The sequence below is a fragment of the Camponotus vicinus genome, unplaced genomic scaffold (assembly GCF_025532165.1).
Source record: "Camponotus vicinus isolate PSW18456_S1 unplaced genomic scaffold, iyCamVici1.0 SCAF_4, whole genome shotgun sequence".
Taxonomy (NCBI): Eukaryota; Metazoa; Arthropoda; class Insecta; order Hymenoptera; family Formicidae; genus Camponotus; species Camponotus vicinus.
In genome coordinates, this window is record NW_028141976.1 from 430,586 (window position 1) to 449,232 (window position 18,647).

General features: G+C 25.7%; 4 protein-coding genes and 1 long non-coding RNA gene across 9 annotated transcripts in view; 3 read left to right on the top strand and 2 right to left on the bottom strand.

Annotated features, from left to right (window-relative positions):
* The window catches only part of LOC145969968 (cytochrome P450 4C1-like), a 76,834-nt gene that overhangs the window by 40,599 nt on the left and 17,588 nt on the right, over positions 1 to 18,647 (top strand). The window lies entirely within an intron of this gene.
* LOC145969979 (uncharacterized) lies at positions 1,475 to 7,125 on the top strand. Of its 3 annotated transcripts, XR_014438275.1 has the most exons (6): positions 1,475 to 1,855; positions 2,172 to 2,803; positions 3,613 to 3,666; positions 4,437 to 4,472; positions 4,778 to 5,063; positions 5,472 to 7,125. It is a non-coding gene; the product is annotated as an uncharacterized LOC145969979 (long non-coding RNA). The 3 variants fall into 3 exon arrangements; XR_014438276.1 differs by lacking the exons at positions 1,475 to 1,855; positions 5,472 to 7,125 and having other exon boundaries at positions 2,120 to 2,803; positions 4,778 to 5,080; XR_014438274.1 differs by lacking the exons at positions 1,475 to 1,855; positions 2,172 to 2,803; positions 3,613 to 3,666; positions 4,437 to 4,472 and having other exon boundaries at positions 4,897 to 5,063.
* LOC145969975 (SNAPIN protein homolog) lies at positions 4,357 to 8,273 on the bottom strand. Its single transcript, XM_083096315.1, has 4 exons — positions 8,162 to 8,273; positions 7,851 to 8,086; positions 7,163 to 7,483; positions 4,357 to 6,855 (listed from the first exon to the last, which is right to left on the bottom strand). Exons 2-3 carry the CDS (start codon positions 8,000 to 8,002, stop codon positions 7,171 to 7,173), a joined length of 465 nt encoding a protein of 154 aa, XP_082952441.1. The 5' UTR covers positions 8,003 to 8,086; positions 8,162 to 8,273; the 3' UTR covers positions 4,357 to 6,855; positions 7,163 to 7,170.
* LOC145969974 (cytochrome P450 4V2-like) lies at positions 11,296 to 13,070 on the top strand. The gene is made up of 4 exons (XM_083096314.1): positions 11,296 to 11,389; positions 11,978 to 12,140; positions 12,409 to 12,585; positions 12,651 to 13,070. The coding sequence occupies exons 1-4, from the start codon at positions 11,363 to 11,365 to the stop codon at positions 12,821 to 12,823; spliced, it is 540 nt and encodes a 179-aa protein (XP_082952440.1). The 5' UTR covers positions 11,296 to 11,362; the 3' UTR covers positions 12,824 to 13,070.
* Positions 14,705 to 16,839, bottom strand: LOC145969704 (cytochrome P450 4g15-like). Its single transcript, XM_083095901.1, has 4 exons — positions 16,617 to 16,839; positions 16,343 to 16,449; positions 15,995 to 16,079; positions 14,705 to 14,922 (listed from the first exon to the last, which is right to left on the bottom strand). The coding sequence occupies exons 1-4, from the start codon at positions 16,789 to 16,791 to the stop codon at positions 14,705 to 14,707; spliced, it is 585 nt and encodes a 194-aa protein (XP_082952027.1). The 5' UTR covers positions 16,792 to 16,839.

The window sequence follows — 18,647 nt, forward strand, 5'->3', positions numbered from 1 at the left end:
TATTACAGGAAGTTGTTTTTAAGATAATGAAGCTATTACTTTTTTTTTGTATATTTAAATATATTGAAATTGTATGAAATTTAAGATTTGCAATTATAGAGATATATTTATAAAAATAGATATAAAAATATTGATCTTTTAAAAAATGTTTATAACTATTTGCACATTTAATTTCTAAATAGTATTTCGATAAAACTATAACAATATGACAAATTATCTTAGTAAAATATATTTGCAAAATTAAATTTACAAACACATTGCATCTGTATATAGTATTTATTTGTTAGACATAAATTATTAATGTATATACTTTTACATATGCAAAATAACTTGTATAATACATGCTTTACGAAATAATTTTAAACAATAAAAATCATAGAATATTTATGGAATATATTATTTAATAAAGGTATGTAGATAGGGTTCAAATGTATAAAAAGTAATGTGAAATGATTACTTGACGAATTACCAGAAGAATATAGCCACACTTCTTTATATAAGCAAATCCTGCAATATTTAAATTAGATAAATAATTTTGAACCCTATCTACATACCTTTATTAAATAAAAATGTTTATAATATATAGAAACATATTATTCTTATTGCTTTTCAACAAACTCAATTATTTTGTAAAGTATGTATTATACAAGTTATGTTGTATATGTGAAAATATATACCAATTTATAACAAATAAATACTATGGATACAATGTGTAAAAAATAAAATAAAGTAATTACCTAACTGAGTCCACAATAAAGTGTATAAACGACACTTGTTTGTAATCAAACTTCCTGTAATATTTTAATTAGATTAATAATTTTAAATTTTATCTACATACGTTTATTAAAACTAAACGAACAATATATACAGTTTTTGCAACTTTTTAACGGATAAAATTATTACGTAAAGCATTATGTAAAACATATATATAAGTTATCTTTTATATTTATTTCTAATAAATCAATACTACTTGTATGTATAAAAAGTAATGTGAGAGGTAATTACCTGATAAATTATCCAGAAATATTATATATAACCAGTGTGTAATTGTGACACCAGTGTGATATTTGTTTATAACCAAACTTCCTGCAATATATAAAGTAGATTAATAATTTTGAACCCTATATCTATACATACGTTTAATAAAACTAAATAATAAATAAACAATACATATCATAAATATATCTTATATATAATTCTTTCTAGTTTCAAATAGATCAAAGTATTTTGTAACACTGCATATATCACAAGTTATTTTATATTGTTATGTATAAGATCATATGCATTAATGATTTATTTATATGTATTGATTTATTTATAATAAATAGTATGGATGTAATGTAAAATAATTACCTAATTAAAATATTAGAAATGTTATCCAAGAGAAAAATATCACGTTCTTATTACTCTTTAGCGCTAATATATTCACTTTCTGAACATTGGCAATAAAGGGTGCTTTCCAATTGAGATATCCCTAGACACTTTTACGCACACGGCGACACAAGTCGCGTTCCAATTGCCGTAACTGCCGACACAACTTTACACATCCGTACTCAGCTCGAGGGCTACTAGTCAACTTGTGTAACCTTCTGTTTTCTAGGGACAAATGAAATATGCGGTTGCAGACTGACGGCGATTATGTTGGCAATTTTCTTTTCCTTTTGGCCGTGTCCTGAAATTACTGCCAGTACTGCAAATTCTATAGTGCACGTTACGTATATTATATATTTTCAGTGCTGGCAGTAAACTGGCAGCAATTTCGGAACACGGCTTTTATCCTTTTTATTTAAAAGATAACCACTGAAGTATATTAAATACAAAAATGAACAATAAAAATATTAAAAGTATCATTAAAGTAAGTAATTCGAATTAATGAGTTTTTGTACAATTAATTTTTTTATTATATTTAATAAATGAAATAAAGTTGTTTCTTTAGCATATTTGCAGATTAGGTATATTATTACTGATTAAATTTTCATTCATATTTATATATTAATATAATATTATGCATTTATATATTTTATTTATATATTATTTATATATTATATAATATTATGCATATATATATCTATGTATGTTAATAACTTTGCTTCGAATTATTTACTAATTACACAAATTTTACGTGTGCAACATGTTTTTCACTTCATCACCATGGATTAAAAAATATCAAGATGGACATGGTTATGAAGAATCCTAACCCTCCACTCGAAAGTCGCACTTAACTTTGTTCCAATTGAGTCGTGCACATCGCTACACTTTGTGCCTTCCTGTGTATGTTTGTGTTAAGATGTGTTAAACAATTGGAAAGCACCCAATATATAAACATATTACCAACAATATAGAGATTACAATAATATAATTATCACGCCCTCTATGATAACGTGAGCAGACAATGCATCAGTATTGTCAGATTTGGCGCTTAAAAACAAAGTGATGGGGGCGCGATCACCAAATCTAATAACATTTAATTTTATACGTGCAATTGTGTTTACGCAAGTGATTGCCGATTGAACAGATGGCCTTATAGAGATTCATTTCTAATTAGTTTTATGTTTATGGAATAAAAGGCAACCATTGTGCTTTCTCTTTGAGACATCTCCGATTAGACACAGTACAATTGGACACAACTGGCTTTCATTGGCTAATCGTGCTTGATCGTGCTACCCTAGGCATCGGTCGATATGATTGGCTGTGTCTAATCGTACTGTGTCTAATCGGGTAATCCCCTTTCTCTTTTGGCTAACCTCCTTTATAAGTACTTTATCGAGAGTCATCTACTTTTTACAATGGCTAATCGCAAAAGGTAAGCATGAATATAAATACATTATATATATATATATATATATATATATATATATATATATATATATATAATAAATTTTATTAATATACAAATAATAGATAATATTGGTTAACCTTTATTTTAATCTTTTATCGTAATACACACATTATATGTTGCACGCGTGATACATATTATAAGAAAATATTAAAATAAAGATAAACCAAAACGTTATCTATCATTTTTATAAAAATATTTTATAATTTATATTATATATTTTCACTTCCAATAAAAGATAAAAACAAAAATTAATCACTTATCTATCATTTCTATAAAGATATTTTATAATTTATTATTTTATTATTCTATTATCTTAATCTTTTATTATAATGCATATGTATTGCATGCACAATACTTGGCTAATCTTTATTTTAACCCTTTATTATAATACATAAAATATATGTTATACGCAGAAATACATATAGTTATTCATCGCAATAATTAATGATTATTTTAATCCTTTATTATAATACATTTGTATTGTGCACGCAACATATAGCAATATAAATGCATTACAATAAAAGTTAACTAAATATTGTGCACGCAACAAATATGCACAATAAAAGATTAAAAATATATAAAATAATAAAATATTATAAAAGATCTTTATAGAAATGAAATAGTTTATCTTTATTTTCATTCGTTATTGTAATATGTATATGTTGTGCATGCAATACATATGTATTACAATAAAAGAATAAAATAAAGATAAATCAATACGTTTTCTATCATTTTTATACAAATATTTTATAACTTATATTATACATTTACAGTTCCAGAAACGAAAAAGAACCAGCAACAATTAATGATAATGAAACTCACAAAAGGTAAGCAATAATTATTAATAATATCTATAAAGATATTTTATAATATAATTTATTATTTTATATATTTTATTTCAATCTTTTATTATAATCTTCTATTATATATGTTTCACGCATGATACTGTTTAACTTTTATTTAAATGTCTTATTATAATTCATATATGTATTATACATACAAATACATATAATTACTCATCGCAATAACTAATGATTGTTATAATACATATATATTACTATATGTTGCATGCGCAATACAAATGCATTATAATAAAAAATTAAAATAGACCATTAAAATTAAAACTAACCATTAGTTGTTGCGATACGTAACTATATGTACTTCTGCGTATAACACATACATATGTATTACAATAAAAGATTAAAATAAAGGTTAACCAAGTATTGTGTGTGCAACTCATATGCATTACAATAAGGATTAAAATAATAAAATATATAAAATAATAAAATATTATAAAATTTTTTATAGAAATGATAGATAACAATCTATTATTTCTTATAAAAATGTTTTATAATCTATTTTAATATTTTATTATCTTAATCTTTTATTATAATGCATATGTATTGCACACACAATACTTGGTTAACTTTTATTTTAACACTTTATTGTAATACATTTTGTAATACATATATATAATAAAAATATAGAAATATATAATAAAAATAGATGACAAAGAATTAATTTTTATTTTAATCTTTTATTGTAATACAAAAATATTTTATATTGTACAATATATTTTATACATTTCTATTTTCAGATCTAACGAAAAGGAAAATGAAGAAAATCCTAAAAAGTAAGTGTAACACATTATATTATTATATTATTATATTATATTATATTATATTATATTATTAATACATATGCGTAAGAAATGATAGATAACAAGGGAATAAAAATTTATTTTACTATTTTTATTGTAATTCACTTATTGTAATTACTTATTTTTTATTGTAATTCATATTTGTGTTGCACACACAATACATATATGCATTACAATAAAAGATTAAAGTGAAGATTAATCATTTATTATCTATCATTTCTACTATCATTTCTAAACATATTTTATAATATATATTTTATATGTTTCCATTCTTTCAGAACCTACAATATGGAAGAAATGGAGCCAGAAATTGAATTGTCGTCCTTTTTACGCGTTGAGGCTGAAGCGGCTTTAAAAGAAAATATAATACTTAAAAAAAAATACAAAAATTAATGGAAACACAAAAATTAATGGAAACACAAAAAGAATCGCCGCCACCAACGATGGCATCACTACCACCGCCACTGCCGCCGTCAACGTCGTCACCGCTGCCATCGCCGTCAGCGTCGTCACCGCTGCCACCGCCGCCGTCGTCACCGATAACGAAAGCGGGGCAAGTAAGAGGTAAATAATTTTGAATTATATAATTGGCACGTTAATTATAAAGGAATCAGCTAAATGAATCAGCTATGTTAAAAGTTAATAAATCTATTACATTTTCAGATTTATGAATTTAACATTGCCCAAAGTATTTTTAGCCTTCTATAGAATTAAAATTTTTATTTTCATGAATTTTTGTGTCGTATAAATTATATTTTACAAAAGAAATTTTTAATTCACAAATAATTATTTTTATATTTTAAAAGGCTAAAAGTATTTTGCGTAATGTTAAATTCATGAATCTGAATGTACATATATTAAAATTAGATTTATTAACTTTCAATATAGTTAATCCGTGCAGTTCTTCTTTAAATATTATATTCAAATATTATATTCAAATAAAATAACATTAAAATATTTCTTTTATTGTAGAACAACCGCGTGCACGATGGGCTAGAGCGGGACGATCGAGAGGACGAGCCCGAGGCCGAAGTTCCAATCCAAGAACCTCAGCCCGTTATAGAAATAAAATTTTTAATTTTTATTAATATTTAAATTTGTATGCGTGTGCGTGTGTATCATCATACATAGAATATATTTTATAAATGTGTCTTTTTGTTTTTTCTTTCTATGCTTTGCATAAACTACTTTTTATTTTTCATTTCCTTTTGCAAAGCATAAGCTATTTTTAATTTTGAAAATTTAAATATTCTATGTTATGATGATATAAAAAGATGTTTGTATGTGTGTGCATGCGTGTGCGTGTGTGTATGTATATCATCATAGCATAGAGTATTTTTTCTTTCTATGCTTTTGCATAAACTACTTTTCATTTTTTTCATTTTTAATTTTCTTTCGCAAAGCATGTTATTTTTAATTTTGAAATTTTGAATTTCAATACTCTATGTTATGATGATATAAAAATATGTTTGTGTGTGTGTGTGTGCGTGTGTGTATATGTGTGTGTGTATACATCATCATACATAGAATATTTTTTTTTATAAATGTGTTTTTTCGTTTTTTCTTTCTATGCTTTGCATAAACTACTTTTTATTTTTAATTTTCTTTTGCAAAACATAAGCTACTTTTAATTTTGAAATTTAAAAATTCTATGTATGATGATGTGTGTGTGTGTGTGTGCGTGTGTGTGTGTGTATCATCATACATAGAATATTTTTTATAAATGTGTCTTTTTGTTTTTTCTTTCTATGCTTTGCATAAACTACTTTTTATTTTTCATTTCCTTTTGCAAAGCATAAGCTATTTTTAATTTTGAAAATTTAAATATTCTACGTTATGATGATATAAAAATATGTTTGTATATGTGTACATGCGTGTGCGTGTGTATGTAATATCATCATAGCATAGAGTATTTATTTTTTCTTTCTATGCTTTTGCATAAACTACTTTTCATTTTTAATTTTCTTTCGCAAACCATAAATTATTTTTAATTTTGAAATTTTGAATTTCAATATTCTATGTTATAATGATTATATCAATTGCAATAAAATGAGCATTATATTTTTTCAATGCCATTGCTAGAGCTGTGATGACTATACCAGAACCACTACCTATTTCTAAACAAATCACAGGTTTCATCGCATGCAGAATGTCTAAATCTTCTTCCAAAGCATCTATTAAAAGATACGAATCCTCAGAAGGATCATAAACTGTCTTGAGTTCTTCATCTGATAAATAAACTACTGGAGTTTCCATAATTTACAGTGAAAATTGTAAGAAATTTCTTTTATAAAACTTGCAAAGTAATCAATGTTAAGTAATAACAATCCGCTGCTTCAGCTCTATTTGACATATCCTATAACAAAGAGAATAGTTATGCATAAAAAATAATACTCTTCGCAACTTTTGTACGCAACTTGTAGTACATGATAGAAGCACAATTTTTTATAACATTCCAATTATATATGAAAATTGAAAATGATTTTCAAAATGCTCAAGAATTCTTGTAAAATAGGTAACAATAAGATATATATGTTGCTTGTGTAAGTAAATCGCAATTTTTTATCGTTACAATTCGATGAATAAACATATATTTTGCAATAAATAGTACGTACTGTGAAAGAAATATAAGAATAATAAATATACGTAAATTAATTAGTTACATTTAAAATTATTGTTGTTTCTCAGCTTCCACTTTGGCTGGCTCTTCCTTATCCGACTCAACAGTAGTACTACTATACACAGAACTATTATCTAAGAGTGTTTTTCTCTTAGCAGTGCTCTTTTCAATAGCTTGATGAATTTTGTTTAATCGCTCTTGAGTGGTTTGTAAGATGTTGCTAACAATAGTAATTTTGTGCTTAACATTAAAGAGTTTCTTTACATAAGAATCTGTCTCTAGCGGATATTGTAGTGCGTCGTTAATTCTCTGAAGTTCCTCTCTTAAGGATTCAATCCGCTGCTTCAGCTCTATTTGACATATCCTATAACAAAGAGAATAGTTATGCATAAAAAATAATACTCTTCGCAACTTTTGTACGCAACTTGTAGTACATGATAGAAGCACAATTTTTTATAACATTCCAATAATTATATATGAAAATTGAAAATGATTTTCAAAATGCTCAAGAATTCTTGTAAAATAGGTAACAATAAGATATATATGTTGCTTGTGTAAGTAAATCGCAATTTTTTATCGTTACAATTCGATGAATAAACATATATTTTGCAATAAATAGTACGTACTGTGAAAGAAATATAAGAATAATAAATATACGTAAATTTGCAAGAAACGCGAAAAATAAATGTTACTATTATTGCATGCGCGCTGAACAGAAAACTTGACGTCACCTTGTGGCGCGAATTCTCTCGTCCAGTTGATCCACCGTAGGTTTCAAGAGACTCATAAGACCTTCCGTTAATGCATCCTGCGTCGGATTTTCGCAAAAGTCATCTATCTTGTCGTCGATAGATGTATTGTCACTCGCTGTGCCCACGTCCATGTTATAGCTGTAGTGAAGTAGACACTACCGTGTCTCTTGATATATATATATATATATATATATATATATATATATATATATAATCTGAAATAATAATATAGATACAATCTAATCTAAATATATAAATGTTATATGTATATTATTATTTTATATAATTACCTGAAGTGACACACTTAACCTTTTACAACATATTTATAAGCACCGTTAACGCCACAGAGCGCTACCACAGTATATACAGTAGCGCAACTCCCTGTCGGCACCTTTGAAGTTTGTGTAGCATAAAATGAAATGCGCATACGCGAAGTCAGCGAGTATACTAGTACTGCCATCTGTACTTTCCTCTCATTCTCTCCTTTGGTTTTCGTTCTCTTTCTAACACATTATAATATGTAATATAAATTAAATTCAATAAAACTTGAATATATGTACATAAAGAAATTGTGAAAAATATAATACAAAATATATAATGCAAATATATATAAAAAATAGTACATATGACATGATGTGAATATTAATTAACCATTTTATGTCATATATAACTGATAGCAGAAAAGATATATACTCATAATACTCACATATAATTTATAATATATTTACATATTAATACTTATATATATAATTTTTAATATATTTATATATTAATTGTACATACGTATATTTTATATATATATTCAAAAACTTAAAATTAAAAAAAAAAACATTTAGATTGAGACTACAATCACTTAAATTTTATTATATAAAATATATATATTTATGAGCAAAATGAATAAAAAAACAAGAAATATATATTTGTTAATAATATATATTTATTTATAAACAGTTGTATTTCGTTAAAAATATTTATTTCACAAACAGACATAATCTTGAAACTAAACCTTTTCTCTCTCAAATCAATCATCTGACCATACCTCAGCTACTCGATCCACCTCAGCATGAATCAGAAAGAGAAAATGAGAGAGTAGAAGAATAGAAACAAGAAAGTGTTTTACATTCAATTAATAAAATACAAATGTGAAATACGTTATAACATATATGTCATATAAACGTTTGATGTTTACATCATATAAACATCAAACGTTTATATGACATATATGTTATAACGTATTTCACATTTGTATTTTAATTGAATGTAAAACACTTTCTTGTTTCTATTCTTCTACTCTCTCATTTTCTCTTTCTGATTCATGCTGAGGTGGATCGAGTAGCTGAGGTATGGTCAGATGATTGATTTGAGAGAGAAAAGGTTTAGTTTCAAGATTATGTCTGTTTGTGAAATAAATATTTTTAACGAAATACAACTGTTTATAAATAAATATATATTATTAACAAATATATATTTCTTGTTTTTTTATTCATTTTGCTCATAAATATATATATTTTATATAATAAAATTTAAGGGATTGTAGTCTCAATCTAAATGTTTTTTTTTTAATTTTAAGTTTTTGAATATATATATAAAATATACGTATGTACAATTAATATATAAATATATTAAAAATTATATATATAAGTATTAATATGTAAATATATTATAAATTATATGTGAGTATTATGAGTATATATCTTTTCTGCTATCAGTTATATATGACATAAAATGGTTAATTAATATTCACATCATGTCATATGTACTATTTTTTATATATATTTGCATTATATATTTTGTATTATATTTTTCACAATTTCTTTATGTACATATATTCAAGTTTTATTGAATTTAATTTATATTACATATTATAATGTGTTAGAAAGAGAACGAAAACCAAAGGAGAGAATGAGAGGAAAGTACAGATGGCAGTACTAGTATACTCGCTGACTTCGCGCATGCGCATTCCATTTTATGCTACACAAAATCGGGAGAGTTGCGCTACTGTATATACTGTGGCGCTACTAATGCTGCGTCGCGTGAATCACTGCTAGCGCATTCTTGTGGCAGACGTTGGAAACGTATTTCTGTATTTTCTTTGTTACGTTAAGAGGAGTTGATGACGACCATGACGACGTTTCTTAATCGAAATTTTCACATTTCAGACTTTGCATCATGATATCTCCGTTTACAGAGCACGTAGCGCAAAAATAAAAACACTTTTATTATTTAATTTAAACCCAAGCTATCGATTAATTCTACTAAGAACTCGATCCGTTGAGCGGTTATATGAGAAATAAAAATATCGAGTTATACTCTCAATCCGACTCGCGTAATAATACACGGAGTGCATTTTTGCTTAGGCTGGGACTTAGCAAAGACACTACCGTGTCTCTTGATATCTCTATATATTTTTTACATAATTATGTTTGTATATAAACAAATATTTGTTATATTATATATAAAAAGTTAAAAAAGAATTAGCCTAATAAGAGCTAAACACAATAAATAAATGCATATATATTGTGTAAATATTCTTTTAGATAATAATGTTTCGATGCTTTTGTATCGTATCTCTCTTCAGCATATAAAAATAAACACACTGCTACAATATAGCTAATATTATCTAATAAGTATAATAAAGAGATAAAAATCGATTACAAATAGTAATAATTAATAACACGGATTGCTTTACATTTTTTAACATACCATTTCGTTACATTTTTTTCGGAACAATTTAGACGTGGTCCGTGATTGGAAAATATTTTTATTTTACACTGATATGAACAAGTTACATGCCATCATTAAACTACATAAGGACTCTTTTTCTCAGCAAAAAATAAATCAAATAAAAATATGGTATATAAAATTTCATGTAAAGATTGTGATGCATCATATGTTGGTCAGTTAAATAGATAAAATATTAAAATTACGCATTTATGAAGATTGTATTCATATTAATAACGACACTTTACAATATTCTGTGATAGTCAAAGAGCATTGAATTACTTCTTTTTTTTAATTACAGTTGAATAGGATAACATTGAAATTTTGGATATAAAAATTATTTTAAGTAAAAATTATTATGAGATCTGTTGTTTATTAAGCATCAGAAAAATAGAATCAATCGACATATAATACCGAATGTCTTTACCATGTATGCTGGATTATTGGAAAATTAATGTTAAACGAAAATTTAAGTGTCCCTATGTGTTTATTTTTCTCCCATCGGAAGAATTGAATTATTATTAAAGTGAAATTTTGCATAATTTAAGTGCATTTATTTACTACGCTTTCTTCTTATTAGTTTTATTCTCCTTTCCGATTTTTTTATATTCAATATATATAGGTATATATATATATATATATATATATATATATATATATATATGTTTTTAGTTGTTTATTATCAACGAATCATTTAAATTAACATATAAAAAATTGTTATTTATTAGGGGTCGGATACAACGGCAATAACATTAAATTTTGCTATCTTTATGCTGGCCTTGCATCCACATATACAAGTAAGTATTTATTAAATTTATTCGAAATAATACAATTAATTATACATTTAATACAATTAATTCGGTATAATAAACGAAGTAAATGCAAATAATACAATTTTCAACGACGAATATAAAAAAATTTTTCTAGTAATAATCAAAGAATGTTCTTTCTCAATAAATTCTATTATTTACGCAAATAATAATTCGCTCAGAATCTCTTTTGGCATATTATATAAATTATAAAATAATTTCTAATGATGTTAATAAGATTAAATTACTATATTAAATTACCATACTTTGTTCAAATTGTAACTTAAATTTGGTTAGTATAAACATTTTTTTCAAAGTATGTTTATAACAGTTCAGCAAACAAGAAATATGTATAATATATGTTATAAACTCATTACAAAATTTGCTTAAATAAAAATTTTGTGTGTAATGTTTCTATTAAATTAAGAATTTTAATACAGCATAAAATGCTATCATCTGCATTTCAATACCAAACTGATAAAAATTCGTAAATATAATCAATAAGATTACATCTCTCTTATATATTGTACATGTTTATATTTATATAATTAAATATCTTATTTAATTTTATAATAGAATAAAGTATATGAAGAAATTAAAGAAATTTGTGGAACTGATCCTGTTAAATATGAAGATTCACATTACATGGAATACTTAGATTGTGTAATAAAAGAAACAATGAGACTATTTCCAGCTATTCCATTAATTGGGCGGTCTTTAACTAAGGACGTAAAAATAGGTATGTTTTCAAATATTAAAATTCTATTACTTTATATGTGTGTTAGAATACATATAATCATTATATAGCTTAAGCACGAAAAACCATAATTTTTAAAGAATAATTACAAATATATTTTATTATTTAAAAATTATATTATATTATGTGCTCATTTTGTTTTTATATATAAACTACTTTTATATGTTGCCTTATATATACCATACATATATAAAATATTATTTTTTATATCTTTTTTTAACGTTTAAATATAAAGAGATATATGTTTTAGGAGACACTATTTTGCCAAAAGGCACGGAAGTTATATTGGTGATAATAGCTCTCCACCGAAATGAAAAGTTCTGGCAAAATGCACTAACATTTGATCCAGATAGATTTTTGCCAGACAAAATAGAAATATCACAGAAACATTACATGCCATTTAGTTATGGCGTAAGAAATTGTATAGGTGAGCATTAAATCACAAGATATTAAGATCAAATTTATTTATAATTAACTAACAAGTTTTTGCAGGTGGAGGTTTTGCTTTGTCATCGATGAAAATTCTACTAGCAACATTAATACGCAATTTCATATTTGAAGCGGATTCTAATATTAAAATCAATGAAATAAAATTGAACATGAATGTTGTTTTATCTAGCGTGAAACCTTTAAGCGTTAAATTAAAAACACGAGGTCCACACTAGTAAAATAGTATAAAAAGAAATATATTATGTAATAATTATGTAACAATATACATTTAATTAATGTATACATACATACACACACATATATATTATAATATAGTACATACAATAAAAAAGATATTCATTATATTAGATTGTAGTATTTGAATTTTCTGCGCATTATAAAAAGTTTTGTAATAGTATTCAATAGATTATAATTAAAATTTTGATTTTAGTAATTAATATTTTTTTGTCATATTTAAAAAAGATGTACATATATATATATAAGAAAAAATGCAATTGTTAATCGCAAATTACATTTTTTTTTTCGAAACAATTATGTGTTTTCTTTACACCAATTGATTCCTCTCATTATTTTGTACATAAAAGTATTAAGGTAAGATAATCGAAAAATGAATATTTTTCTAGATATTTTATGGTTTATGTAAAATTAAGAAATTATTTCAAGCCTTATAACTCGAAAAGTACTTGATGAAAAAATACTTTATTATAGTGTTTTGGAAAGATCTCGACATAAGCTATAAGAATATGCAATAAAAAATAGGTGGTTCCATTTAAGAAATTAAAGGTGTCCTTGACCTCACCTTAACGATGCCATCCAAGGTCAAACCAATGACACCATCTTATGTTCCCCTCAAAACCATACAATTTTTGTCGAAAACGTTTTTCTCTAAAATGCTTAGTTTTTGAAAGAAAAGGGGTGTACGGGTGGTCTAGGACACCCTGTATATATATATATATATATATATATACAGGGTGACCCATTTTAACTTAGGCAGCCAAATAACTCGAAAAATAAGCAAGATAGAGAAAAATGTTTTAGACAAAAGTTGTATGGTTTCGAGGGGGCCATAAGATGGTATCATTGGTTTGACCTTGAAGAGTCATTTGAAGGTCACGTGAAGGTCACTTCAATTTTTTTAAATGGAATACCCTATATATTTTTGTACATTCTTGTAGCTTATTTCGAGAGCTTTCCAAAACACTATAATTAAGTACCTTTCCGTTAAGTACTTTTTGAGTTATGATGCTTGAAATAATTTCTTAATTTTACATAAACCGTAAAATATCTTGTAAAATATTCATTTTTCGATTATCTTACCTTAATACTTTTATGTACAAAATAATGAGAGGAATCAATTGGTGTAAAGAAAACACATAGTTGTTTTTAAGAAAAAATATGGAATTGTTAATTGCAAATTACATATCTCCATAACTATTTGAATCCGACCCTTATATACCATATATATATACGAAATTACTCGGGAAAATCTCCCCTATAACATATTTAAAAATAAAGCAAATCGGTGAACAAATAAAGTAGAATCTTTATGTCAATATTTCTCACATTTATTTGTTAATAACTTTTGAATAAAGAACGACCGCCGGCTAAAACCTTTAGAATGTTAATCAGGGATAACATCTTCACAACATACGTCAATAACACATTTGTGCGAAGGTGGGCCCTTTTTATGCATAATTACCTTAGAAATATATATATATATATATATATATATATATATATATATATACACATATATGTACATTGTACATTGATATGATTAACATTTTATTTCTGTGGAATAATTTATATTGTTTAAATTTTTGTTCTTCTTTCTATGTACACACGATACACACACACACACACACACACACACACACACACACACACACCCACCCACCCACACCCACACGCACGCACGCACGCACGCACGCACGCACGCACGCACGCACGCACGCACGCACGCACGCAAATAATAAAATAATACAAATTATACTATATTATACTTAATGTATAATTTACGTGTCTTTCTCTTTATTTCTTGCAAAATTTTTGATTTTTTTCTACTTTTATGATAACAAATATAGTATACAGATGTTTTATATTAAATAAAAATACTTGGCCTTACCACATATAATGTTAAGCGTATATTTGAAGATATAATGGGAAAGATCTATTTCTTTTCCATTTAATCCGATCTTTTTAAGTTCCTTTGTTAAACTTAGAGATTGATCGACAAATGTATCCGAAAAGTTTCGTAATATTGGAGTATTAAAATTTAATGCAATAGCTTTTCGATGTTTTCTCCATATAGGTACTGAAAAAAATATTATAGGAAAGATATATTAAAGAAGATAAATGAAGAAAGCATGTATGTATATATATATATATACATGTGTGTGTGTGTGTGTGTGTGTGTGTGTGTGTGTGTGTGTGTGTGTATATATATATATACAGGGTGTCACAGGTATCATTCGTCAAAAAAAAACCATAAGTAGATCTCGCTAAACTGAACTAAAAAGTTCTATACCATTTTGCAAACAACCACGTAAAATTTCGAGATATTAATTAAAAAAGATTGGTTAATAAGCGCGCGATCGGTGTGATTAGGCAGTCGGCCATTTTAGCGAGGACGGTGCGAAGTGATTGGATCGTATTTTTATGACATTTCCACGCGGTTTTGTTAGAAATTTTAATCACTTTCTAGTCAAATAATTATTTTTCAAATAAGGACCATATTGATTTTTAAATGTTAAAAATGGTTTTTATTTGAAAAATAATTATTTGACTAGAAAGTGATTAAAATTTCTTACAAAACCGCGTGGGAATATTGCAAAAATACAATCCGATCACTCCGCGTTGTCCTCGCTGGAATGGCCGACTGTCTAATCACGCCAATTGTACGCTTATTAGCCGATCTTCCTTAATTAATATCTCGAAATTTTACGTGGTTGTTTGCAAAATGATATAGGACTTTTTAGTTTAGTTTAGCGAGCTCTATTTATGGTTTTTATTTGACGGATAATACCTGTGACACCCTGTATATATATATATATATATATATATATATATATATATATATATATATGTACATATAATACATAAAAATAATATTAAAAAGCATTGATATTAAAAAACTTTGAAAACAAATTTAATTAATAATAATTTTAAATTTGTCACATTGCAGTCAAAGTAACAAAAGTAAAAATATAAGTATATATTATATAAGAATGCAAGTAATAATTATATTATAAGTATGTTATAAAGGATTTTTTAAAATTATATAATGTTATTATGCAAATTGTAGTTATGAAACTACATAATTTTATTATGTGTAAACTATAGTTATAGGAATAATTTTAAATTTTATGTTACTAAAAGTATCTTACCAGGAGCTGTGACTAATCCTTTGCCTATTATAGGTTCAAAAAGTTTATATATCATACTTTTATCCACACTGTTATGCAAGATTACCTATAAAAGTTGTATTATGTGAAGTACTTTTAAATATTTCAAATGCATATCTGTTTGTGTCATTTAGATATTTAACAATATATTATATTTAGATAAAGTTAACTGTAGAAAATTATTTTGATTAGATCAGTGATGAGTTATTATAAAGATATATAAAAGTATTATTTATTTGAAATAGACAACAGATTCTCTATACATAGATTTAAATAATTCATGAATATACAAACAAATAATAATGAAACATATAAACGCTATCTTTTTACCTGCATTTGATCTGGTTCATATATACCAATTACTAATTTGTTGCCTAGCCAAAACTTGAGTGGAGATGAATAATCTTGTGTCAGTTTAATAATAATATCCAAAAATTCTAAAAAATGTTTTATGATTTATCATATAAGATTATTAACTTATTAAAATTTATTTTAATTATTAATATTAATATTATTTATATTATGAATTTATTAATATCTTTATTATTTTAAATTAATGCAATGTTGGTGATAATTAATTTTTTAAATATCTCTTTATTATTACCTTCATGATTCTGACGAAGGAAATAATAACCACTTCCAATAAATGGAAAACTCTTTGGACCGTTTAATATATTTATCTTTTTAATTATATGTCGGCGATGATTATTTAAAATAAAATCATATATATATAAAGCAGTAAGACCCAATAGTATTAATGAAATAAATATCATTATCATTAAATTGATAATACAAATTTGTATTAATGTATTTTCCAAATTTTTTTAAATTTTATGTCTTCCTAAACATATAGATAAATACATAAATACAATTTATGAAATAATGGAGATGCTTCTTTCAGATTAAGAAGTAAATTCATTAATTATTTTGGAAGTGTCAAGTATCAAATAACATGGAAGCTATTATTTCGAGAATTTCTATGTTTAAGGAAAAATAAAAGTTAAATAAGTTTCGTAGTTATTTAAAATAATCAATGTTTTTATAAAATTTTAAAAGATAATAATTTTATATGTAACAAAAATCTTCAATCTGCTTTATTTAAAAATTTTATTAATCTAAAATATTTAATAAGAAAGAAACTCCGCTAATAAAACAACAATAATTAATATAAAAAACTTTAAGGAACAAATAGAAATACTACTTACTTTATCGAAGAGTATAGGTATTTGCTGCTACACTTGAATTGTCGCGACTCACGGTTATAGAAGTCGGACGCAATATATACGTGCAATATACTGAAATATTCAAAATGTTCATTCACTAAAACTGGAATTAGACGAGCAAGGAAAATTCTTTTTGATTAGAGGGTAATAGATGATAATTTATTATCAGTGCTACAAATATATTTTCTTGATTTGATATAAGACTCGGATTATTTCTATAACCTCTTCCTTTATTCTTTTAAGTAATAAGTTAAATTAATTAGTGAAATTAATTAGCGACTAGCCGGCACTTACAATTGTTCAATATTTATTAACGACTGTCCGCTGCGCTCTCGCGATGGGCGGTTTTTAACTCCTCGTTTATGCTAAAATTTGGGAGGGGATCGCCTAGTGACGTTATCATATAAGATCATGGTGAACTTTTCGTGACGGTCAAATCTTGGTGCAAGCGAAAGCGTTTCAAAATCGAAACCCTTTGTATTTTCGTGTTTCTGGCGAACTCACACGTAGTTCGCTGAGGTGACGATTTTACGCGGTTCGCAAACATTCCATTGCATTTTTTTGTTTAAATAAAATCTATATTAATATTAAACTAGAGTTATAGTCCTTCAGACTATAACAAAGAAAAATACATAAATACAATTTATGAAATAATGGAGATGCTTTTTTCAGATTAGAAAGTAAATAGAGATACACTAAATAGAGATACTACTTATCGAAAAGTATGGGTATTTGTTGTTACCATCACACTTGCTACGACTCGCGATTACAGAAAAGAGAGACACGCAATATATATGTGATACACTTAAATTATTCAAAACGTTTCACAAAAACGAACTAAACGAACAAGTAAAATTCTTTTTGATGACATCAAAGGGTAATAGATAATTTATTATTAGTGCTACAAATACAAATAGATGCACTTATGCAGCTACAAAGGCGCGACATTCAAAACGTTTCACAAAAACGAACTAAACGAACAAGTAAAATTCTTTTTGATGACATCAAAGGGTAATAGATAATTTATTATTAGTGCTACAAATACAAATAGATGCACTTATGCAGCTACAAAGGCGCGACATTAGACTTCCGGGAAAGCCACTTTTGTGACTCTTGAGTTGATAAATTAGTGGTATTTCATAAATATTAAATTAATACCATAGAAGTAAAAAATTAGAAAACCAACGAAAAAGACTCTAAAGTAAAAAAGGAGCTTTCTAAATCTACATAATTAGTTCTCGATAATGTTAAAAGAAAGTTCTCTGCATAAGTATATACGTTTATATTTATTCATGTTATCATTACTGCTCTTAGGCTTGAAATTTCATAAATCTATGTTCAGAATTAGAATCAGCGACATCAAAAACACTATGTATTTTTGAGAAAATAAAAAATTTTTTTATATTTGACCG

Coding starts and splice junctions, on each gene's coding strand:
- LOC145969975 (XM_083096315.1), bottom strand. CDS start 8,002: ATGGACGTGGGCACAGCGAGTGACAATACATCTATCGACGACAAGATA. Junction 7,484..7,850: donor GAGAGAATTCGCGCCACAAG/GTGACGTCAAGT, acceptor TCTTTGTTATAG/GATATGTCAAATAGAGCTGA.
- LOC145969974 (XM_083096314.1), top strand. CDS start 11,363: ATGCTGGCCTTGCATCCACATATACAA. Junction 12,141..12,408: donor AACTAAGGACGTAAAAATAG/GTATGTTTTCAA, acceptor TATATGTTTTAG/GAGACACTATTTTGCCAAAA. Junction 12,586..12,650: donor TGGCGTAAGAAATTGTATAG/GTGAGCATTAAA, acceptor AAGTTTTTGCAG/GTGGAGGTTTTGCTTTGTCA.
- LOC145969704 (XM_083095901.1), bottom strand. CDS start 16,791: ATGATAATGATATTTATTTCATTAATACTATTGGGTCTTACTGCTTTA. Junction 16,080..16,342: donor ATGAACCAGATCAAATGCAG/GTAAAAAGATAG, acceptor CAACTTTTATAG/GTAATCTTGCATAACAGTGT. Junction 14,923..15,994: donor AGGATTAGTCACAGCTCCTG/GTAAGATACTTT, acceptor TATTTTTTTCAG/TACCTATATGGAGAAAACAT.